Consider the following 26,988-nt stretch of genomic DNA (forward strand, 5'->3'; position numbering starts at 1 on the left):
ACAAAAACGTTTTTCCAGTTCCACCAGGAGCATCTAAAAAATAAAATCCACCAGTTCCATCGTTCACTACTTTCATGAGCGTATCGTAGGCATATTTTTGTTGTTAAAAGGGGAACTGTTATATCAACCATTTCTCGTAATGTTTCAGAATCGTATTGAGCTTCGCGTCTCAATTTTTGATCAAATGTGTCGTGCATTGGGCGATTGGGTGCTATCATTCCTATTTGTGTTAATACTTTGTTGGTAAGCATCAAGCACATGTCCTCAATTAAAATTAATGCTTCATTGTGAATTTCTTCGTTCATTTGTAAATCTGCATTCGATGTTCTAAGACGCATCTGATGCAATATATCTTCCGCCATATGATCTTTGTATTTATGCCATAAATCAGTCGGTGTTGATGGGAAGCATGTAGACAAAATTATAGAAAATAATGTTCGTATTTGTTTAGCATTTGACAAAATCACAGCATCTTCGAGAGTGTGGTCCCAATGAGTGTCATTTTCTAACAATCCCAAATGTTGACAGGCTTCTCTGTATGTGCCACACAATAGACCATTAACAGTTCGCAGATGTTGGAATGATGTTGGACCACGAACATTTACTAACAGTAAACGCAAATAAAAACACTCGTCTTGACTGGGATGGACAGCATAAAGACGGCCTAGTGCATCGGTGGAAAATACTTGTGGATAACCTGGAACTGGCTGTCCTCGTTTACGTCGTTGAAATTTTTTTGATGATTGATTCCAGGTATAATATCTTGGCATTTCGGAGTAAAGTAGCGTTCAGGCAAAATCATCATTCTGGCACATTTCAATGAAGCTGGTTAATGTTGTCGATGGTGGCCTGTCAACTCGTTGTAATACGTTTGCATCTGTAAAATACACCCGTTGACCATTTTCCAAATGTACGGCCAAGTGAACAACAGTAGGGTGTCGTTCATGTATAGGAAACGAAAATATACGCCACATGCCTTCGTTACTACTAACATAGCGACCCATTTGATATTGAGTGACTTCATCATTTGAATTTTCGGCAGCAACTCCGAAGACAGCCATATCACTACCTTTGTTCACATACTTGCAAATGTATTTAATAGATTTTACGGAATGGCAAAATTCGACGTTTATGTGTGCTTTATATGCCTTGCAGAGTAATGGCGAAAACGGAACAACCCAACGATTATCAACTTCAATGTCCTGTCGATTTAATTTGACTATTGTTGACTTTCCATTGTCATCAATGGATCGGCGGCGATAAAGTGTATATCCATCATTTCCAGTAATAGTTTCTGCTACTAATTGTCTTGGGTAGCGTTTTGAACATTTTCCTTCAACCATACATGGAGAGTTGGGATTTAATATTCCACATGGACCATGTATCATATTTTTTGTAATAACCTCATGTAACAGTGGGTCTTCATTATAATCGGGAATTTCTGCTGATATAACATGATCAATTTCATTCGGTCTTATCCTCTCAACCAACCAAATGAGGATATGTGCATGTGGTAATCCGCGTTTTTGCCACTCAACTGAGTACATCCAACAGCGCGTCTCGCCGAACACGCGATGCTTAACAATAAAATCCATGAGTGATTTTAATTTCATTTTGAACACCCTTGCAGTGATATCGTGGCGATCAATGGGTGATTGGCTAGTAAATAATTCTTGTTGAATTTCTGTCCACTTTGGATTGCATGTGAATGTGATAAACAAATCTGGTGTGCCATAATGTCGTACATAGCACATAGCATCTTGAGCATATTCATGCATATGACGCGGACTTCCGACGTATGTTGCTGGGAGAATAGTTGTTCTGCCAACATTCTGTGCATTTCCATCAGCATTAATGGCATCCCGAAGATGAATGTATTCCTCGGAACGGAGTTTTGCCTGGTTCAACCTGATAAATGTCAATCGTTCAGTTTCAACTTTCACATACATATCCACAGCGTATTGGTGAAATAGACGCCGACATTTTAAGATGTGATTGTCCTCATTTTCCCGAACCATCATTCTGTATGAATAATAATTCATTGAACTAACTTTTTTGTTCGTGTCAGCACCTGTAAACAATTTTTTGTGTTAATTATATAAATTTTAAGTTAGTAAACATATATTTTAATGTAGTAAACATATTGTTAACAATTTACCTGTAACTGGATTTATCATCTTCATTGAAATATGATAGCCGTCTTCACCTTGCCAAAATAAGATAGGATATTGTAAGGCATCATATGATCGATGTGTTTCAGACACACGCTGAAGCTGATTGTTCCGCCGATGTAAAACAATGTCTCGGTTTTCTAAATTTTCACCCACGACAACAATAGCCACTTCATCAATTGTTGGCGCATTAAAACGTCCAGCATGTTGTCCTGCAGGCACCTTATCGGCTCTGATGACAATTTTGTGATTATCTGATGGCATGCGGTCTAATGCAGTTGTGAATAATGCAACTAATTCATTGTGTTGATGGAAAAATGTTTGAAGTTGTTCCACAATGGATCTTTTCACTGAGTTGTTGTGTGCGCAACGCTGATCGACTTCTCTAGCTGAATTGCCCATAAAATATATTTGCAAAAATTTATAGTCTTCATCAGGCATTGGCAATAAGGAACCTGTTCGATGATATATTTGACCCTGAATCTGCAAAAATATAAATATGTATATAGGTTATTGTATAGCAAATTGTAACACCATGTGGCTGGAAAAATATTGCCACAATACTTTACATCATTTTTTCAAATTAAAACTACTTTAAACCTCGACATTGAGCAGCCTTCAATGGCAGCTTTAGGTAATAGTCTTTACCAAGTATTGGAACACCTTGCTCATGCCACTATGAAATACAACATGTTATAAAATGTTGCTGATTAAGTCATTTGATTATAGACTATTATTAAGTATTTGACTTATTGCTTACAAAATAAACACATCACTGGCTCAACATATTTTGCACCAGCTACATGGTTGTAAAACTAAAAAAATTGTTTACCATTATACTTACTTACTTTGAAAGTAGGCATAAAATTGTCTCGAATAACTTTTGTTGCTCCAAATGATGTCATTTGAAAGCAATTATTGTACTGCTGGATATGAGACAAAAAATGATAAGAATCTTGGCAAATTCCAGAAACCAATGAATGTAGTGGCTCTGGAGGCGGTACAAATGGCGTGAATTTGACTTGGCCGCTGGCGCAACACAATCCAGGGGCTTCATTTTTAAATTTCAATGCCTTGCAATGTGGGCACACAATATTCATTAGTCCAATAGCAACAATTTGCTCTGAACTGTAATCAATTGCCACATTATAACTGAATGCAGCTCTGTGGGGATTAAACACAACATTCCTATCTTGATATCGATTCCGTTCAAGTTCATTTCGCGCTTCGCGTTGCTCATCACTTTGATTTGCTCGTATATTTCTTTGACTTGCCGTATTTCGAGTTCTGCGGCCTAAGCTTGTACGTCTGGTTGGTGGGATTGTTAAAAACGAAAATCCAACTGAAAATAAAAAGCTCTCATACATTTTCTGTATAACCATGTATACCAAATTATAGTATTGTGTAGTCACCAAAAAGTTCTAAAAATCAATATGAAGCTGTGAACTTACCATGATTAACAAACACTTATTAGCAAACAAAAATCTTCTTAGTCTTTAAAACAATTATATGTCAAACGACATAAATTTACATTAAAAAAGTTCAAAAATGAAAATTCAACTGTAAATTAAAGAAAACGGTTGTATTCTTCTTTATAAGTAAGTATATCACACAAAAACAAACATAGAAAATGTTTACATAATGTATTGATTTGTTTTTCTATTTTTAAACTGCAACACAGTAATAACGAATTATGGCATGACAATGGCCTAGGCAGAATGTACACAGCCAGAATAGCCTGCGCCAGCAGCTCTGTACCGAATGTACCGGTACAATATGTAGTAAAACACTAATGCTGATAAATATTTCCTAAACGATACAGTTTCTTTACATCCTCTTTGAAGATATTTGCAGCAAACATTCTGTCAATTCTATGTCAAACGTCATAAGGTTACTTTAAAAATATTTATATTGTACAAAGTGTAGGGTTAGTTTGGAAATAATTTTATGTATGGTGGTTTAGTATTCTTAAATTTTCTAATTTTCCGTTAAATTTTTTCTTTCATAAGAACCTTCTCGTGACAATAACAAACACAACAAAAAAAAGAATTAGTGAAATCGGTTCAGTCATTTACGCGTGATGGCGTGGCCAAGGGAAATAGGAATTCATTATTCTTAAATTTTCTAATTTTCCGCACAATTTTCTTAATTTTTTCTTTCATAAGAACCTTCTCCTGACCATAGCAAACACAACAAAAAAAAAATTAGTGAAATCGGTCCAGCCGTTCACGCGTGATGCCGTGACCAAGGAAAACGGGTTTCATTTTTATATATATAGATAACGTTTTATGATTAAACATAACCGAACCCTTTTCCCCACGCTTAAAAGACGAAATAAGAAAAAAATTAAATAATAAAATTTGTAACTCAAATTGCTGGTTTTCATTCTTAATTTTTTTCTCTGAGATCCAGAAGATTCTCTCCACATTATTTAGTAATAATACTGTAGGTAGTGATTTTATTTTCTTTTTGGCGTAGAAGTATGACGTTTGAAGAACCAAAAAAATAAACTAAGTTTGCAGTACATTTCGCTAATAAAAGTGCCGTCGTTTCGAAAAAAAATTTTATATTCATTAATACTTTCCATGAAAATTTTGCCGAAGGCTCGTTGTGAAAGTATATGGGGTTTTAAATATTTTATTGTATTTGAGTAAATTATAAGCAATGACTTGGGTAAACAATTAATTTATATGGTGGCAACAACAGTCGACGGACAAATAAAAGAAAAACTACATAAACATTTTTCGAAAGAAGTACAGTGATAACGGCTACAATAGCTAGTCTTTATTCAATATCTACATAAAACTGTATTCAATTAATTGGATTATCCTTTCAGACCTCTTTCACACCCATCACATTTCATTGGGTTTTTTACCGTTTCTATTTTTAATCCCTTTTAATGTCCATATCCTCTTTATATATGATTTAAAATGCGAATATTGTGACTTACCGATTACAGTTTTAATAAAATCAATATTCCAATTACTAAAAAACAAATTTCGTTGAACTTCTATTTTTATATAGGCCAACTAAATGTTTAATCTGGGTGGGTAACGTTTCGTCAAAATGAGGTCATACGAGACGGAAAAACTCATCAATAACAATCAGGTGGGTTAAAAGATATGTCATGACCTGCAAGTGAAAACAACCATTTGTTTTGCCTATAGTGACTTATAAAACTATCCAGATTTTTTAAACTGTGACAATTTGCTTCATTGGCTGTGATTTATATACCTATATATATATATATATATATATATATATGTATGTATATATATATATATATATATATATATATAAGCCTAGTTGTTTGAACAAGGTTGACACATAACACATGAAAAAAATCCCTTTCGGCGCAGCCTACAAGAGCAGGTAGATTTCGACGTTTATATTTCTTTATGCTGGAAGAAAAGTGACTTATATTCATTTAAACAACATTACCAGAAAAATCATCAATATCCGCTTAGAGACATTTTAAATTTTAACAATGGTTTATTAATTAAAATTTTTTTAGAGGTATCTTGTATCTAATATTTACTATATTTAAATGAATAAGAACAGTTTGAATAGTGATTATAGTACAGAAATTATTAATTTGTTTTTAATCGCACAACATTTTTTATCCCATTGCACCGAGTTCATCTTATAAAAAAATTATTTTCGACCAAAGGTTTTAGATAAAATATAAGGATTTATACACAATTCTAACGGAATTGATAGTGTGCCTACTGAGGAAGATATGGAATTTTTGGTTTTTCAACCCCCCAATTTTTTCCACCCCTTGCAATAATGGTTCGTCGTATAAAAAATTATTTCAGACAAAAATTGTAAATAAAATTAATACTCTTTCAATAAAAAAGATTAGGAATCAATAACGTACATAGTACGGAAATTATTATTATCTTTAAATATTCAAACCCTGTTTTTTCCACACCTTTTACCAATGGTTCGTCTCATCAATAATTGTTTTTGACAAAAGTTTTAGATAAAAATTAAAGGATTTATACACAATTTGAATGGAATTGATATTATTCCTACTGTGGGAGTTATGATTTATTTTGACAACCCAGATTTTTTCACTTCTTGCAGTTATGATTGGTTGTACAAAATGTTATCTAAGATAAAATTTTTTGGTATTACTCATAACATTTATTAAACGTTCAAACGGATGTGATACTAATCATATTTTGGGAGTTATTTCGATTTTTCTGTATTTCTTAAAACCTTAGCCATCTCTGCCCATTTGGTCGGATATCGCCCATTAACGAACTCGACCGAGATTTCATTTATCAGTTTGAAAGTTATTTGTGCAAAATTACGACAGTTAGTCTATCGTGACTATAAAAGTTTGAATTGTATATATATATAGTAGATATATATATATAAATATAAAGGCTATATAAACTTTTGAGATGACTATTGTTTTGGGGTCTATGGACCCTAAAACGAAAAGCATTACAAAAATTTTCCGGAAGTCGCACCATGCTAACGGCTACAATAGGTAGTATTTCTTTGAGATCTACCTAACAAGGCAACAAAAAAAAACACGTAGGCCTACCACAAAAAGACGCTAATCATTACTTAAAATAAACATATATTTCATTAAATGTTAAAATAATGCAAACAGTTTTTTTTCTTTTTGTAACTATGACTTGATATTTTAATGGTTCAGTTTTGTTCAGTTGGAAAGAATCGATGTCACAAACATAATTTTCATTGTCAATACAGCAGCTTATTAATTGTCCAGTTCTGAGTGTTGTGTAATACTTCTAAATTTGTGGTTTCAAATCTTTAGGGGAATTTGTTAAAAATTTCTTAATAGTAGAGCAAACAGAGAAAACTTTAAAAAGGAATCATGTATTTAAATCTTAGCGCTTTACTTTAAATAATTTTTATCGTCGTGATCATACACGAAATAAATTTGAAAACTGATAAATTTGAAAAAAAATATTTCATAAACACTAATACAAAGTTTAATTATTTTAGCTAATACATTTCCAAAACGTGTTAAGCTCTTTTCCTAAATAGAATGATCAACCACAGAGTAGATTTACAATTTTTATGAAACTAATTCATGCAGTAAACAAAATAGTTGCCTTCATTAGAATTTTTGATCATATTAGAGATGTTTATTTGGATTTAGAAGATATTGATATGATAAAAATAGAGCTTGTTGACAAGTAAAAGAATGATTTGTATTTAATTGTTACAAAATATAACCAAAACAATTTCACGCAAAAAAAATTGCGGGGAATAAATAACCTGAACACTTTTAAGTATGTATGTTACTGTATTATCTCGTAACTTATTTACCCGTTAGTTTTCACCAATAGTTGCGGCACTTAAAAAATAATAATTTTCATGAAAAATCAAGCACGTAAGCACATATATAATTGAATGGTGAGAGAACACTAGTATTTGATACAAAAAAATGCGAATTACGCAGATATTATGTTTCATACTGCATTATAATTTAAGTGGAATGCAGTAAATATTTCAAATAAAAGACCAATGATCAAAGACCATATGAATGCATTTGTAATGCCGCAGGAAGTTTCCTTCACCTCCCACACAGTTATAAGCGCCTAATACCCAGTTCGCCCGAGCACTCCGCATTCGAGTCCCAACCACCGTGCGGGTCCCACCCACCCCTTGGGACCCCCCCCCCCTTCGGGTCCACCACCACCCCTCAGCCAATGGGAGAGTATTTGGCCACTGCCAATGGGAACAGTGATGTTTCTGCGTGGCGGACCAAGGGCTGCCAGGAGGTATCGTGGAGGGAGGTCGAAGCAGTGCAGGGGAAACGGTCGGGGTTATGACGAGGTCGGGGAACTGACATAGAGCCAGCGTGGAAATCGCGTTTAGTCAGGACATTTATTCGGGTGTCATTGTGCATAGCTTGACACTGGGGGGAGGGGGGGTGCAATAGGATCCAAAGTGAGGCAGTAAACATGTTCACCGGAATATAAGTGAAACTCTGTTTTAAATTGAAAATTATTTCAAAATAATTACAGATGTCTCGTAAGACTCGTAAATATGCTCGGAATTATAGAAAACAAAAGTCAGACTTTTTCACGAAAAATCCACGGCGCTGACCCGTACTGCGCCTTTCTCTGTATTTTTCTCTCGTGCCTGACATCTGGTTGACAGCGATGTCATTTGAAACAGCGACACAAGAACACCTAGGCGCCCTGTTTAGCTGCGGCTGTAATGGCCCTGTAAGAATAGCGGACCACACTTGGAGACCCTGAGGAACGTCAACCCCCACCACCCCGAGAAGAGACGAATTTAAAAATAGGCAAGAAGTGGACTTGCGAAAGAGAGAGAATGCTTTCGAAATCAAAATACGGTATCCCGAGCAGTTATTGGAACACAAGTAAGGGGACAGTTGAAACAATGTGATCCACAGTTGGCTGTAACTACACGGTAGAAATATTTTTAAGATTGTAAAAATATTTTTTTTGAAATTAGTTGCTAATGATCCTATAAACGAAGACATTGTAAATTTTACAATATATTCCTGTGGAATACCTTTATTAAACTAATGGTGTGTTTGAACGAGTAAATATTGTAGCTTACAAATTATGATAAGAATGGGGCTACAGCATGAATTTTGTAAGTTCCAAAGCATGTGTTCGAAAAATTTAGGGTCTATAACATTGATGTTTTAAGCACTAGGTACAGTAAAATAATCTGCACTCTATGTTTCCAAAAAAGAATACAAATATAATAAGAAATAAATGGCTCCTAGGGGTTATCATTGAAAAGCATCAGCCATTCAACACTCTTCGTTTTGTAACTTCCGCGATCCAACACCTTCACTAGAGACTCTATTGGCCGCTCCATGAACTATTTAACTACTCTCGCTATGATGCCACCTGTTCTTCTGGTGTAGTGCCGTACATATTTTGGTTTTTGATCACAAATTTGGCATATACATACACGCATCTACAAGCAGGCTGAAAAAATATCCTAGTTTGAAGTTTTTGTGTAAACTGATATATTCTTTCTTTTACAAAAAAAATTAAAGTTTTAAGGATAGTTTTATATTCAACGTTACCTCACATGTAATTGGGAGAAAATCGCTGAGCTATGCTTGAATATATCGACGCACCCATGAACATATGTCTAAATATTATATAAAAATATATTGTAGTGCAATTCTGTGAGTTAGTGGATTTACATGGTCCTAAATGCATACTTCTAATATGTTTGACAAAATATCTTTTTTATGCAATGTCTGGAAAATGTATAGCCTACCACTGTCGGAAAATGTTTCCATAAATGGTTAAATCTTCATGATCACAAACCATTCCTTAGCTCAGTTAATTTTAATTTTTTTTTAATTATTCATTGAAACAACGGAAACATCCACTCGCTAGCGAAAAGCCCCCCGCTTCCGTGCTTCCATTCATGGCAATTCCCGTTCGGCTCGACAACTCTCTACCGGCACGCACGCCTGGAAATCTGCTAATTCAATCACGCCCCGCGCAGACCACAGCGGCGCGTTGCGCTAGCGACAATTTACAACATTCCTCCCCACTCCTCACCGGCCCGCTGGTGGGGGTCAAAAACGTGTCGGGGAGGAGGAAGGGGGGTTGGTTGAGAGAGGGTACGTTTCGTTGTCCGGGGAACAACTCGATATTCGGGGGGCAGGCGATAGCCGCCCATGATCACGCGGTGGACATAACGCACATGGACGTGCATAGTTGATGAGCGGAATTCGGAAAGAGTTCATGGTGAGGAGGGGGGAGGGGGTAACTTCGTTCCCCAGTCGCGGCCAACTGCGGGCAAGGCGTCCCCTCTGCCCCCCCCCCCCCACAAGGGAGATGGGGGGTGTTGCAGCTTGACCGCGCGGGGCAACAGACCCTACGCACCCGGGGGAACTGGGCAGCGTTGCATTATTTACCGCATCGGCCGGCGCGCGCAACAGTGGCCGGGCGCGCAAACCCAATAAAGCATTCCGGGGGAATCACGTCGTAAAGTTCGGCGGGCGCGCGCGGGTTAATTCTGCGAGGCCTCGCGAGAGAGCGGGCCGTTTGGAAACACACACAACGGCCCCTCCCCATTGGCCGGCCAGACAACAGCCTTCCAATCAACCTCCCCTCACCACCGCCTCCTGCACACCCCGAGAACAATCATTTCACAACGGCATAATAATACGTTTTCAATTTAACATGAGCTGGGAAAGGGGGGAGGTATGGGGTTATCTGTAGCGCGCAGAGCGGCTGCGGCGACGTTAATGCCGAGATTCGCCCTTTACCGGCGCGCTGATCAGATAGCCGCAGCGCCCGTTGGGCTTCCGCCAGCCAATCAGGGAACATCGCGATCCCTTTGTTTTTGTTGTTTCGCGCTTTCAGCCACGCTTTAAAGTATCGAGATACTTCTTCTCAGGTGTTTTCATCTGGAGAATAAAGGGTTCTGGAGTGAGATCTTTGTTGAGCAGCTGATTCAGTGTAGTTGAAATTCAACATAGTAAACTTTATCAGTTGTACATTTAAATTTGAATATCATGTCGGCTATAGTTCATATAACAAATGTATTAATTAAGAGCTAGAGAAGTATATAACTCATTTTTATACAGCATAGGGACTATCGATTACTAACATGTAGGTACTTTATAAAACGCCTATCTTAATTATGGGGAAATTAATATGATAATATTACTGCAACGTTGTATTTATAACATGAAAATGTAAAAAAATAAATAACATTTTAAAATTAAAATAAAGTACATAAATAAATTAATTCAGATTTTTTCAGGCCATTGGCATATTGTAAGATTTGTCGTCGTTAAGGCAAAGAACTAATAATAAAATATGTTGAAACTTTTAAAGTGTGACGGATTATATATAATAACTAGACAGTTGCCATTCTTCAAAATGAAAGAACTTCTGAACCCACAATGATTTTACAAAGGTGACATTTTACCTCAGCATATACTTGGAATACTGGACCTTCCATTCTATGCCTTAACGAAACCAAATACTTGTTATTTATTTACTATATATATATATATATATATATATATATAACGAATACAACACACTTTAATACAAGATGTTTAAAGGTTTATGTCTTTCCCTGTAAACGTTCCGTCAGACACATGTTTTTTTTTTTCATTTTTTCATTCACAAAAAAAATGATTCGTGTGTGCTGCAAAATATTTTGTGACAATTTGCTTTAGTGAAAATTTAGATGAGAATACCTAAAGATAGCTTTAGGACCAGAACTTTGCTTGTCAGACATTCAAATGTAAATTTTCCACTGATATTATGAATGCATAATTTTGGGGTCACCAAAGATATAGCTTGTTGACATTAAATAAATTTTCAGAACCATAAAAATGTTATTTCGTACATCAACAATTTTATTTTATTTTACTTTAACGATCTACGTGATATTGCTGGGAAAATAATATAACACGAGATGTTTATTTTGATTTTTGTAGTGAGTCATAAATGCTCAAAGATTTAAAAATAAACGCATCACAACGTCACTCTGAAACTAACAGCGGTGATCCGATAGAGATGTCTACTTTGGCCGAATTTTAGGCTGGCCGGCGGCTGAGTGCTACGTTGCGCCTACACATCACGGCTGATATGATAATATTCTGTAAACCTTGTTAGTTCGAAATCATGTTTGCTCGCTCGAACGCCTCCCCGCTCCCCTCTGGCGGGCGCCAAAGGCCATAAATTCGGCCCGGCGCGCGCCTGGCCGTGTCCACAAACGTTGTAATTTGCCCCGTGGAGGACTCCGCGCGAACATTGCAGCTGCACTGCGCATGCGCTGTGTGCTCGCCGATTCTCCCGACCAATCAAGAACCAATTCACCCGTTGAGGGGTTTGGAACAGCAGGGGCTGAGGTCTATATTTCCGGAGCTCCCGGCCAATCATAAAGCATCTCGCGTCGAATGGGGGGCGCGGGAGTGTGTATGAACTCTCGGGACGGTAGTTGTCGGGAGACGGTTCTGGGCCGGGGAAAAAGGGGGTGGCAGCGGTATTGTGGCGATCAGTTTGTTCGTTATATGGGTGCCATATTGTAATAAAAGTTTGCCACCCTACCACCCTCCCAAAACCCGATTATTCCCTAACTGGAGATGGTCCCTCGTGGCGGTCCAATAAAACTTTTACTGCCCGCGCGCAGTTTCCTAGGATCTCGTTCCTAGTCCCCAAGGGCCGAGGAAAACCAGAAATTATGAACTTGGAATGTTATACATAACCTTCGAGTCGAGACTCTCTTACACACACATTGTGGAAATTCTAAGCTGAATAGGCCTGTTCACATTCATTTGGGATTCTTGGAAGTACACGTTAAAAAGTTTGGGCTATAGTTTTGTAACCACGCAGCGCGCACAAAAAAAAAACTTTATAAAGTAAGTAAGCCTAGAATCTCGTGACATAAGACACATAAATCTTCAAGGTGTGTTTCTGATTCAATTAAAAAATTTTCATAATTGATTAGAATAAAAAATTCCAATCTACCATCATAACAGCATTAAATTACTCTCTTGAACAAACAGACAGGATTAGCTATATTTCAGTAGGTACATTGGGTAAAAGTGTGATTGATAAATAATTACGTATCACATTGAAAGAAAACTAGCAGGAATAAAAACATCAGTGAAGCTGTACTCTCTAATAAGGGAACCAACGTTAATGACTCTTAAGACATAATTATGTTTCCAGTTCTGTGGTATTTATTTTTAAAATCGTCGTATATTTGGTTAACGGTACGGATGATTAGAACCACGGTAACAACCTCCACGACCCTTTTACCGGTAATTACGTGGTAGGCTATATGTAGTTTAAATAATTTATGTAACCTTGGCCATGTGCCTTTAGTTACTCTTGCAGTAGCGTTTCTAAATAACGTTTTTAAGTGTAACGACCTGAAATTAAAGTCCTTTTTTTTTTTTGCTTTCAAACAAGCCCAGAGAGTGCCTTGACCCTGGCTGAAAGTCCCTGCCCAAGTCCGGGCAGGAAGTGAACGACCAAAGGACCACGGGACTGAAACCAGGTCCATAAACAAAGGAGTGAACCTGTTTGCCCCCACCCCTCGTGCCACGTGACTGTTACACAGGGACCAGCTCCGCTGCCCCGCATGACCACGATAGAGCGGTCAGCATGTCTGGTGAGCAGTGGTCAAGAGAACTGTAACCAGCGCGGGAGCGGACACTGTTGAACATCCTGTGTAGCGCAAGCGCGGCTGCAGAAGGGGGGCGGTGGGGGCGATAGCCGCTTCCGAGACCAATTTTATTGATTAGTGTGTATTTATGTTTACTTAAATATTTAATTTCATATGTTAAACTTTTATCTCATCAAAAGTTGCATGGAGCTACTAACGTTCTGTATTTGAAACATGTAGGCCTAATTTGTAAATAATATTCCAAGGCCCATATCTGACCACTTTCATATTTTGCAACTACGACCTTTCTTTGTGTGTAATAGCCCCTCCCGTAAAGTCATCCTGAAGTCGCCATTGGTGTAGCACGTCCACGCGTGACCTTCGACAAGCCTTTTCCCCAGCTCATTTCATTTGGGTCCAAAAATTTAATCATTTTCGCACGCTATCGCGGCCATTGTCTTGAAGTAGCTTGGCTTCCAGGGTTGTAGCCGCGTCCTCGGCGAATAATTCTCCGAACGTTTCGGTCGACATTTGCAGTCGCCATCATCAGGGAGCAGTTACCTATTTGCCAAGGACACGGCTACAACCCAGAAGCCAAGCTACTTCCCAAAATTTTAATTTATATCTATTGTAAATATGATTTTCACGAATCCTTCAAGCGACATGAATAATGCCAATCGCCAATCAATTAGGTGTTACGTGTGCTACCTGAAATGTTGTTAAACCTCACCGTCTACGAATCAAATATAAATTTTAAAAACATGTAGGCTATAGGCTAGTGCTATACGTTTCTGTTTAATAATGTAGATGAACTTGGTATTTTAGGCTGACAGGCTATTAGTTTATTTAGAGGAGGGAGTTGACGGTTGAATGTTTTCCATGTTTTTTTGTTTTTTTTTTAAGATGGTTAAATTTTTCTCACCGAAAATTCAGTCAAAAACGAATCGGTGAAATAAGTTACATCCCCGGTGAAACTTTGAAATCATTCGAATAGTTTTTTGAAAGGGTTAATTTCCGCGATTGCAACGGAGCATGTATTTTTTTCAATGAACCAGCAATGAGCCGAAAAAAGAGTTCGTTATTTAACGTGTGTATGGGGCTCGTGGCGTGACTGCAGTTCCCGTTGGAACCGCGGCTCCTGTTGAGGGAGGAGTGGGGGGGGGGGGGAGGGTGGTGGAGTGACCGCGTGTTGCGCGCGGGCCGGCCCCCTCCGCGCTGCGCCTGACAGCCGTCCATCATCGCTACCCGCAGTACGAGTGCCCCCGGCGCTACGTCACTGGCCGCGCCCGCTAGCACTCCCGTCCGTTCGGGCGGGGACGCACCACAGCGCCAAAATACCACAACGCCGAATGCCAAATTGACTGCAACACCGACAGCTAGAAAACTGCTGTGTACCACAACGCCGAATTACCACAACACCGAAATACATTAACCCCGAAAAATGTAATTGCATGACTGCCACAAAGGTTAGGTTAGGTAAGGTTAGCACACAAATTCATTCAGTTGTTTTTTTTTTTTTCATTTTACTCCTGTTGCCCCCCTCCCCGCAGCATAATTTTTCGGCGTTACTGTATTTCGACGTTTTGGTACACAGCAGTTTTCTAGCTGACGGCGTTGCGGTCAATTTGGCATTCGGCGTTATGGTATTCGGCGTTATTGTACGTTCGGCGTTGTGGTAACGACCCCGCCCGGGCTCCAGGACAAGGGAAGCCTTCATTTCACAGACGAGAGAGCCACACCCGGTAGTATTTTTATTGAACATATTTTTACAACCACCGCAATTCTTGTAGCTGTTGTAAAATAATTGTGTTGGGGGGGGGGGGGGGGGGGAAGACAACTTTGAGATAAAAGACGCAATGAACCGAGAGCCGAAGTTTATTGTTTGAATTCCAAATCATTCTGTTTACTACAATAAATCCCACATATACGAATTCTTTCACGATCGTAGCCTTTTTCTCGCGGCAAGTATCCGAGGATGGTGACATTATCTTCGAACACCACACAAGGGAAGTTCACTATTTCGACTCTTTTATACCTAATGGGTGCACTCTTTCTACCACGCCGACAGTATGCAATGTGTCTGGCGATCGTATCCAAACATTCGAAGGTGAACTAAAAAAAAAAAAAAAAACATTAACTGCGCGTAAACTATGATTCCGTAGATACGAAAGCCATCAGTTATGAATAAAAGAATCCATGGATTGAAGCCAAAAAAATAATTGAGGTGTAATTTCTCCAGTAGGCCTATCAGATACATCAGACGATGTTTCAAGCGGGAGGAAAACAAAATTGGTTTTTGTAGCCGTGTTGTCCTCCTATGTTTACCAAAATTGTCGTCCGATTGAGTGGAGATAGTCTCGAAAGAGCGTCTACACCCGAGCCAACGACAACTAAAATAACTACAACTTACACCCCACAACAACTCTGTGATAATTATTTAAATTACAATTTCGGCGGCAGGCTTGCAGGGACACCCATTTTCCTTCCCCCTCAAAGTGACGCGCGGAGACACACGTGATTAAGGGGTCGCAGTAAGGACATCGGGTGAGGGGGGGGGGGAAGGACACAAAGTGCGGCAGCTCGCAAGAAACACGTTTTTGGGTGTAAGGGGGGGGGGGTTAACTAGCACGCAATTAGCGTCATAATCGCAGCGTCCACTTCCCGACCGACGCACGCAAGCAGCCCGCTGTTTGCCTCCGTCATGTGTGTTCCCTGGTGGGGTTGGGTGTTAGCTCGTGGGGGAAGGGATGGGGAGGGGGAGTGTTTTGGCTCGTAATTGTAACCCGCACGCACGCTCGTGAACGCCGAGCCCAGCTCGTAGGATTCCAGCCGAGAGAACCGACGAAATTGAAATATATATTTTTTTTTTAGCTCTAACGATTATACCAACAACACCATGTCAATTAAAGCTATTTATTTTTAACTGATGCTTATATCGTGGGGTTGATGGGAAAGATTGGTAGTTAACAAGTGTCAAGTATTTTTCTGTCATCATTGAGACTAACTTGTACTCATCACAATTTTTTTTTCATGTCTGTAATATCAATTAGAAATTGGCTTTGAGCTTCCTGAATTCTTCCGGACGCCGAAATCGTCCTCTTCGCCCTTGGTTAAAACAACACACCACGTTTTTTTTTAAATTGGGCTTAACAATCTTGTTCCAACAACCCAACTGCATTGCTAAGGAAGACATCCGAAATCAAAATTCAGTCCTCCTATCATTTGTAATTTCTGTAGTAACTTGCAAGTAGATCCTAGAAAATCAGACGTATGCTTTTCATACGTACGTAGGTAATCTTGGAAGGAAGTGGTAAAAAATTATTTAGTTTCTTTAGTCCTTGAAAACCAACGAATGCTGCCATCATACGTCAGAAACTAAATAAAAAGAAATAAATATACAGAGGTAATATTTATTTTCCTTGAAAATCAAATGAACAAAAAAGTAGTTCGCCTGCTATTTAATTTAAATTAACTTAAATATTAATTACAACTTTCGTAATTTTAGTATTTTTCTTTATTTGACGTTGTGTAACGGTTTATCACTATCAAATTTGTGAATGTTTCGGGAGTGCAATAAAACTTTAAAAATTATAAGCAAATTATTTGTTTGTATAAGTATATTTTTTAAACAAGATCACTTAAATATCAACACTACATTTAAAATTGTTTTTCATGGTAATTCTAACCCAAATAACGATACGCTGTCTGCGCGTAGTCACGCAGCATATTACTTTAAAAGGTACACATTTATATTTTGCTGCAATAGCAATATAAAGTGTATAATTCTTTATCTTTTAAATAGCGGTTAGCATATAGTTAAACAAATAAATTGCTTCTTGCAATTATATAAACCAAATAACAGTAATATTGTCTTTGATACCATAAGAAACTCAAGTATGTGCATTAAAATAATATACTGTCTCAAAATTTTAGCGTAGCTATTCAGAAGAAATATTTTACTAATTATTAAGTATTTTTATAATTTGGCTTATTGGTAATAATTGTGGTACTTTATTTGTCTTCTTATTTCGCAAGGTTTTTGCAACTTCAATGGCTATACGAAAACATAATTTTTATTGTTATATTTCTGATGCATGACAACGAAAACAATATTTCTTCAAATAAAATTAAAATACCTGCACACTTGGAAATTACAGTAAAGTTGAAACTTTTCAATGAATTCACCTTTAATACACCAAACGTTCTTCGTAATGTCAGATAACTGGATATTCGTAGAAAACACGTCGTATTTCGACTCCAGAGTTTTGTTTTTAGGATAAACGTGACGTAGAAGAAATAAGTGTTTATGCAGGTGTCTTAAGGGTTCTTTAATGTGTGGCTAGTGTGCCAATATTATTTTCGTGGATGCATGTTAAAATTCAATGCATAGGAAAAAAAATCTGTAAGTACTTTAAAAATTTCCTTTGGAAATTAGTTGCCAAAGAATAGTGTGTAATACTACAAGAAATATATTGCAACTTTGTACAACACATGGCAATGGTTATTTTTGCATTATGAAATACGTTTTTTTAGATAATTCTGAGGATTTACTGCGAAAATTGGTACATATATTTATATTTGTATTGATGTTTCATTCAAGCATATTTTTTTAAACCATCGTAAAGATAAACGAATACTCAATAATTGTACCTACTATATTTTATTTTATTATGCTTATGAATGTACGCATTTAATACAAGAAAGCGATTCAGTGAAAGGTTTACAAATAACTTTAACTATTGGAGGTACTGGGAAAACACAAAGCATAAATGCCCGGGCAAGAATCAGAACCCAGTTTTACTACAAACACGTTTTTGTGGTGATACAGCTGTTTTAATATAAATGTACAAATTTACAAATATCTTTAATTTTACGTGAGTATTTCTGGTCAATTCATAAAAAAAATTAATTTGAGTGTATACTTAGTACTAGAGCTGTAGCAAACCGTATGTATTCGGTACTGAGTAACGGGTGCGCCATCTAGTAACGAGTAACGAAACGTTACACACGAATGCATTTCGTTACTCGCATTTTTCGTATGTTTTACGCATGCGAGTGCTTATTCGTTACAAAGAACGATGTTTGTTTATTAAATAAAGTATAATTTGGAAATTCGTCGTCCAAGTTTTTTTACTGTTTATTAAAGGTATTGTGTGTGTAGACATAGTTTGAGATTGGAACAGAAACAACGAAAGAAAGTATTTTTTTACAAATTATAAATATGTATGTTTTTGTTTTTTATTATCGCTTATTATCACGTTTTTTGTTCTTATGTTAAAAGAGATATTATAATAAAGCCGCTCTAATGAGTTTTAATTGTTTCTTGGCTAACAAAAATTATCAAATATTTTTAATTGTTTATATTCGATTTAAGTATTATTATTTACGCGACGTCATACTGTACGCGTACGCAATACGACTCGATTCGTTGCTGCAACATAAAACAGCATGTTATGCGCTATCAGAAGTAACGAGTAACGTAACGATACGAAAGTAACGAATACATACGGGTACGTTTTTTTCGTTACTTTTACACCTAGGTATACTTAGTACCCGTAAATTAACGAAAACAACCGTAAATTTACGAAAAATTCTGGATAATTTGTAGCCGAGTTCTTCGTTAATTAAAAATGAACATTTTTAGTGGCGTGTAAGGTGGCACGCCGAAAGCAGGGGTTATTCTTAACTCACTGCAGAGTTAAAAAAATTTTGTTTTGAGTTACTTATGGATTGTTGAAAACACAAATAGGCACATAAATCAAACGTGGGACTAACATTGTGTAAGTTTCTTCTTTCCTAAATCTCGAACCAAGACAGACTCGCGATTTACAGATGGCGGTACGTGATTAAAGCGAAACCATCCCGCTGTAAAAGAAGTGTTTCTGGTTACGGCGACGAAGTGTTTTACAAAACCTGTTTTCATATGACAAGTCTGTAAATTAAATCTCTCCACTGATAAACATTAGGTATCATCAGATCAAATGATATGAGAGCTCAGCTAATAGATTCGATTGGGTGTTATGTAATCAAAGCGCCATATAGCAGCAGAGTTATGGATTAATAAATAACATATGACCTCCGCTTATTATTTGATTTAAGTAGAAATTTAAGAAACTATTACATCGTAAATAAAGTTAATTTATACTTTTTTGCCTTGTGTACCCAACAACAAACTATATTGAGATAGTTATCAGATTAATTGTAGGTAATTTTTGTTCTTTTATACTAGCATTTGTTGGCAGAATAGGGGGAGGATTTCTGTCATATAAGTTCCAAGGGTCAATGAAAAAACAAATAATTTTATTTTTTTTCTATGTTTTTAAAATTGAAATTAGCACTTGGGAACTCAGAGGAAAAAATTTCAATTAAAGTCAACACCTAGAGGCTAGCTAAATGCTTACTTAATAGATTTCTATGTCTTTTATTTAACGTGATAACAGATATAGTTTAAAAAATTGGTCCACTGGTTTTCTTGCTGTTGTTTGAAAGTCGCGCAGAGATCTAAATTTTTCATTCCAGACAGAAAAAATTATTAGATAAGAATGTGAATATTTATTATTGTAGGTTACCTCATTTACACTTAAAGTGTTTTTTAAAATTTAAACTTTTGTAGGATAAGCCTCAGGTTAATTACCCATTTATATGCTTAGAGACTTAATCACTAAAAGGTAATTTTTGTTGTGGAACGAGAAAAACAAATAATATGCCTTAGCATAACCCGTCAATAAACACTTTTAAATTAGTAAAATATCTCTAGTTTCATTAAAAGGGATAAACATTGTAAGATTTCTTTATTTTTTTAATCAAACTGTGTTTTTTAGGAAAACGCTGTTTTATTAATGTAAGTTTACATATTTTTGAGTAAATCAGTTAAAATAATCATGCGGTGAACGTAAATATATCAATTTAAACTAGAAATACATTTTTAATAGTCTAAAAAATAAGAACCCTTATAAGCTGTTTGGGCCCTGCATTTATATAAAAAAAAAGTCCTACTACAAAAATTTTAAAACCATCTTTCTAATAAAAAAAGGGTTTCACCAATGAATAATAATTTAAAGTATATGTTATGTCTCAAAGGAACCAAGACGTCTTAATGTATGAAATCAGTGCTTTTATCATATGAGTACCATGCGTGAGCTAGAAAGGGCCAGTAAACCTTGTGCGTTTATCTCTTGAGTAACATATTATTTGGTTTAAAGACTATGTACGGTGCATACGCCGGTACTGCGTGTGTTTTTTTTTTGGGGGGGGGGGGGGGAGACTTGCGTTTTACCCTCGGGTTGAACATTTTCCTGGAGACTATGATTTGTCATAAAATTGAAGGGCCTGTATAGTTATCTACGTGCTTACAGGTAGGCTACATACAGGCCTACCAAAATTATTTATTTATCAAGTACTTCGAACAACATGTTTCTGTTAGTTTCAAATTATCAAAAATTTTAGCATTTACATTTTAAAAAAATGTAGGTACGTAGTCTAGGTAAAAAAAAATTAATAATTGTTATTTCCTGAATTATAAAACAGGCTATGAATAAAAAAGCTACTTTTATAAAAAAAATCTGTTTGATTTTAAAAGTACACATATTGTTCACTACTGATTGACCAGTACAATAAAATAGTCCTTAGTTGGGCGTACTTATGTAATATGTTTGTAAGTTTTGATTTCTAAACTTATATAGTTGTAAGCTAATTTCGCATCAGCCACTAGTGTTGGATAACATCCTGTTAATTATTGTGTAGCTGTCATAGGTTCTTGCTTTTATAATGGTGTGTTCTGAAAATGAATGTTATTGAGAAAAAATTTATACAATTTTAGGGCCACTTTTAAATTATTTTACTCGATAATTTCAAAATCTTTTAAATCACAATAACACACATTGTAAAATAAAACGTACTTAATCAATATTTTTTCTTTAAGCTGTTAGTACGTTCGCTAACATTAAAATAAAACTTATAATTAGTTTTTAATGCTTAAAAGATAATTTTAAAGCATCCACAAGTTCCAACAATAAAGTTGTGACAAAATGTATAAGTACATGATAAAATAAGCAGACTCAAATAGGCTATGCATAACTGAGAAAATAAACATAGGATAAATCTTTTGAATACGCGGGTAGGATCAAACATGAAGCTAAGCATGGGCCAAATTAAGATACATATAACAAAAAAATTTTCATTGGTTTGCAATGTTAAGTAGCGTTCAATAACAAAAAAACTTAGAGCAAAATTTTCGTAAAACGTATCCACAAATATAAGTAATATCAAAAAAATGATAACTTACAAAAATAATACACGTGGTTTTAAACAGTAATACTGGCGAATAAGCCAATGTAGGTCGTGTTGTCGTGAGTCTGCACGCATAAAACATTTTTCCGTACTTTTACAAAAAAAATCATTTGGAAAACAGTTGCTTGGAAAATCTGTACACTACTTACAAGAAAGATATTGTAACTTTGTATGACAGATGGCTATATTTTTGCGTAGACTATATGAAATACATTTTACGAGATAATACCGTATTTACGAAAATTGGAGCATAATTTTATATTTGAATAGATGTGTCACTCAGGCATAATTATTTTAAGCCATGGAAAATATATTCGAATATTAAATAATTGGACTTTATTTTGTTTTTTTATGCTTTTGATTTGGACAGTTAATAAATACTGGAAAGGTATTCAGGGTAATGTTTACAAATAATTAGAACTATTGGGGTAATAATCCGAGCTCAGTATTACTGCGAAAACTGTTTTGTAGTGATAAAAAATTTTTCATGGAAGTAAACAAAGTTTACAAATATCTGTAATTTTACATTAACATTTCTGTTCAATTAAAAAAAAATCGCATGTATGACTAAAATTCTAAAAGATGAAGGGGTCGTACCTACATGATCGTGAGTCTCGGGAATATTCAGGAAGATATGTACACCTATATCGTCGCAGGTCTGCGGGAAAAGCGTCAGAAGAGGTGGGCCTACCTTGTCGCCGCCATGCTGCAGGTAGCCGGACGCCCTGTCCTACTCGGCCTGCTGCTGCTGCGCCGCCGCCGCCGCCGCCGCAGCCGCCGCCTTCTGCGCCTGCGCCTGCTTCTCCTGCTCGTTGAGCTCCTTGATCGCCTGGATCTCCTTCTTCAGCTTCATGCGGCGGTTCTGGAACCAGATCTTGATCTGGCGCTCCGTGAGGCAGAGCGCGTGCGCCATCTCGATGCGCCGCCGCCGCGTCAGGTAGTGGTTCGTGTGGAACTCCTTCTCCAGCTCCAGCGTCTGGTAGCGCGTGTAGGTCTGGCGGCCTCTCCTCCGCAGGCCGTTGGCGCCTGCAACACCGAGGACACGCGCCCGTCACACCCAGCACTCTCTCCTCAAGAGTACACTATCGTGTGAACCTTGACACGCGTCCATCACAACCAGCACACTCTCCTCAAGGGTACACTATCGTGTGAACCTTGACACGCGTCCATCACAACCAGCACTCTCTCTCTCTCGTCAAGAGTACACTATCGTGTGAACCTTGACACGCGTCCATCACAACCAGCACACTCTCCTCAAGGGTACACTATCGTGTGAACCTTGACACGCATCCATCACAACCAGCACTCTCTCTCTCTCGTCAAGAGTACACTATCGTGTGAACCTTGACACGCGTCCATCACAACCAGCACTCTCTCTCTCGTCAAGAGTACACTATCGTGTGAACCTTGACACGCGTCCATCACAACCAGCACTCTCTCTCTCATCAAGGGTACACTATCGTGAGAACCGTGACACACGTCCGTCACAACCAGCACTCTCTCCTCAAGGGTACACTATCGTGAGAACCGTGACACACGTCCGTCACATCCAGCACTCTCTCTCTCCTCAACGGTACACTATCGTGTGAACCTTGACACGCATCCATCACAACCAGCACTCTCTCTCTCGTCAAGAGTACACTATCGTGTGAACCTTGACACGCGTCCATCACAACCAGCACTCTCTCTCTCGTCAAGAGTACACTATCGTGTGAACCTTGACACGCGTCCATCACAACCAGCACTCTCTCTCTCGTCAAGAGTACACTATCGTGTGAACCTTGACACGCGTCCATCACAACCAGCACACTCTCCTCAAGGGTACACTATCGTGTGAACCTTGACACGCATCCATCACAACCAGCACTCTCTCTCTCTCGTCAAGAGTACACTATCGTGTGAACCTTGACACGCGTCCATCACAACCAGCACTCTCTCTCTCTCGTCAAGAGTACACTATCGTGTGAACCTTGACACGCGTCCATCACAACCAGCACTCTCTCTCTCATCAAGGGTACACTATCGTGAGAACCGTGACACACGTCCGTCACAACCAGCACTCTCTCCTCAAGGGTACACTATCGTGAGAACCGTGACACACGTCCGTCACATCCAGCACTCTCTCTCTCCTCAACGGTACACTATCGTGTGAACCTTGACACGCATCCATCACAACCAGCACTCTCTCTCTCGTCAAGAGTACACTATCGTGTGAACCTTGACACGCGTCCATCACAACCAGCACTCTCTCTCTCGTCAAGAGTACACTATCGTGTGAACCTTGACACGCGTCCATCACAACCAGCACTCTCTCTCTCGTCAAGAGTACACTATCGTGTGAACCTTGACACGCGTCCATCACAACCAGCACTCTCTCTCTCCTCAAGGGTACACTATCGTGAGAACCTTGACAGGCGTCCGTCACAACCAGCACTCTCTCTCTCGTCAAGAGTACACTATCGTGTGAACCTTGACACGCGTCCATCACAACCAGCACTCTCTCTCTCGTCAAGAGTACACTATCGTGTGAACCTTGACACGCGTCCATCACAACCAGCACTCTCTCTCTCATCAAGGGTACACTATCGTGAGAACCGTGACACACGTCCGTCACAACCAGCACTCTCTCCTCAAGGGTACACTATCGTGAGAACCGTGACACACGTCCGTCACATCCAGCACTCTCTCTCTCCTCAACGGTACACTATCGTGTGAACCTTGACACGCATCCATCACAACCAGCACTCTCTCTCTCGTCAAGAGTACACTATCGTGTGAACCTTGACACGCGTCCATCACAACCAGCACTCTCTCTCTCGTCAAGAGTACACTATCGTGTGAACCTTGACACGCGTCCATCACAACCAGCACTCTCTCTCTCGTCAAGAGTACACTATCGTGTGAACCTTGACACGCGTCCATCACAACCAGCACACTCTCCTCAAGGGTACACTATCGTGTGAACCTTGACACGCATCCATCACAACCAGCACTCTCTCTCTCTCGTCAAGAGTACACTATCGTGTGAACCTTGACACGCGTCCATCACAACCAGCACTCTCTCTCTCGTCAAGAGTACACTATCGTGTGAACCTTGACACGCGTCCATCACAACCAGCACTCTCTCTCTCATCAAGGGTACACTATCGTGAGAACCGTGACACACGTCCGTCACAACCAGCACTCTCTCCTCAAGAGTACACTATCGTGTGAACCTTGACACGCGTCCATCACAACCAGCACACTCTCCTCAACGGTACACTATCGTGTGAACCTTGACACGCATCCATCACAACCAGCACTCTCTCTCTCGTCAAGAGTACACTATCGTGTGAACCTTGACACGCGTCCATCACAACCAGCACTCTCTCTCTCGTCAAGAGTACACTATCGTGTGAACCTTGACACGCGTCCATCACAACCAGCACTCTCTCTCTCGTCAAGAGTACACTATCGTGTGAACCTTGACACGCGTCCATCACAACCAGCACTCTCTCTCTCTCCTCAAGGGTACACTATCGTGAGAACCTTGACAGGCGTCCGTCACAACCAGCACTCTCTCTCTCGTCAAGAGTACACTATCGTGTGAACCTTGACACGCGTCCATCACAACCAGCACTCTCTCTCTCGTCAAGAGTACACTATCGTGTGAACCTTGACACGCGTCCATCACAACCAGCACTCTCTCTCTCGTCAAGAGTACACTATCGTGTGAACCTTGACACGCGTCCATCACAACCAGCACTCTCTCTCTCTCCTCAAGGGTACACTATCGTGAGAACCTTGACAGGCGTCCGTCACAACCAGCACTCTCTCTCTCGTCAAGAGTACACTATCGTGTGAACCTTGACACGCGTCCATCACAACCAGCACTCTCTCTCTCGTCAAGAGTACACTATCGTGTGAACCTTGACACGCGTCCATCACAACCAGCACTCTCTCTCTCCTCAAGGGTACACTATCGTGAGAACCTTGACAGGCGTCCGTCACAACCAGCACTCTCTCCTTTAGGGTACACTATCGTGAGAACCTTGATAGGCGTCCGTCACAACCAGCACTCTCTCCTCTAGGGTACCTACACTATCGTGTGAATCTTGACACGCGTCCGTCACATCCAGCACTCTCTCTCTCGTCAAGGGTACACTATGGTGTGAACATTGACACGCGTCCATCACAACCAGCACTCTCTCTCCTCAAGAGTACACTATCGTGAGAACCGTGACACACGTCCGTCACATCCAGCACTCTCTCTCTCCTCAACGGTACACTATCGTGTGAACCTTGACGTGCGTTCATCACAACTAGCACTCTCTCTCGTCAAGAGTACACTATCGTGTGAACCTTGACACGCGTCCATAACAACCAGCACTCTCTCCTTAAGGGTACACTACCGTGTGAACCTTAACACGCGTCCATCACAACCTCAAGGGTACACTATCGTGTGTACCTTGACACGCGTCCGTCACATCCATAACACTCTCTCTTCAAGGGTCCTTTGAAACATAACTTCCGAAAATTTAAACAGTGTTGGAAATAACCGTAAGTTTACGACTTTCCAACATCTCAAAGAAAGAACCCGTTCTTCATATTTTATATTGCATTATGGTCGAACACTACATCTTCAAATGTAATGATCTTTAATCTTAACGAAATCTTTTTTTAAAACAATGCTTAACGTAGCCCCTAAAGTTTTTGTGTGTTAACGAACAAAGATAAACAAGGAACATTGGTTTCGTGTGCTGCACAAGTAACTGAAAGAAAAAAATAATTACTGCAAAGTTGTTTTAAAATTCAGTTGGCAGTAGTTTCTATTCATCGCTACTTAACATATTGCGCCATTAATTCATTATCATTTATGTCGGTTGCCAATTGACGTAGATACACAGAAGAAAATCACTAATGTGACTAACGGGTGCATTTATGTATTTCCATTAATATACTTAAGGAATTGTTCACGGTAACCAAATAACATTCGATCCGTGTGTCAACGCTCTTACTGTGTAATGACCAAAAGAGGAAGAAGGATAGGCAGTTAAAAGATATTTTTTGTAATATTTGTTTCTTACTCGTTCGTTGAACTCACCTTCGTTCAACTTCCCCACACGGAACCGTAAATTACCTTTCGCCCTTCTCCTCTCTCTCTCATGGCGTTCCCGCTTTTTTTTTTATCTCGCTTAGATTCGTCTAATACTTCTCTCCGTCCCGCTTTTCCACCCCACCAGCCCAAACCTCGTTTTCATCCTGCCAGGAACATCGGCTCCGTCGGGCTGATATATGGACCCACTACAGCCATGCATCAAACCGTATTTGTCACGACTCCACCGAGACCAAGATAAAATACCTACAAGCATTTTCAAAACACAGGAAAACGTCTGGGTACAGTAGACCACAAATTATGTGG

General features: G+C 38.7%; 1 protein-coding gene across 2 annotated transcripts in view; it reads right to left on the minus strand.

The window, feature by feature from the left end:
- LOC134535514 (homeotic protein ultrabithorax-like) overlaps positions 1–26,988 on the minus strand; it is a 788,056-nt gene that overhangs the window by 226,859 nt on the left and 534,209 nt on the right. For both annotated transcript variants that reach the window (XM_063374651.1, XM_063374652.1), the window contains exon 2: positions 22,279–22,613. In XM_063374651.1, coding sequence (XP_063230721.1) covers positions 22,318–22,613 — 296 coding nt within the window. In that variant the 3' untranslated portion in view covers positions 22,279–22,317. The remainder of the gene's footprint in view (positions 1–22,278; positions 22,614–26,988) is intronic.

This window comes from Bacillus rossius, chromosome 8, assembly GCF_032445375.1.
Source record: "Bacillus rossius redtenbacheri isolate Brsri chromosome 8, Brsri_v3, whole genome shotgun sequence".
NCBI lineage: Eukaryota > Metazoa > Arthropoda > Insecta > Phasmatodea > Bacillidae > Bacillus > Bacillus rossius.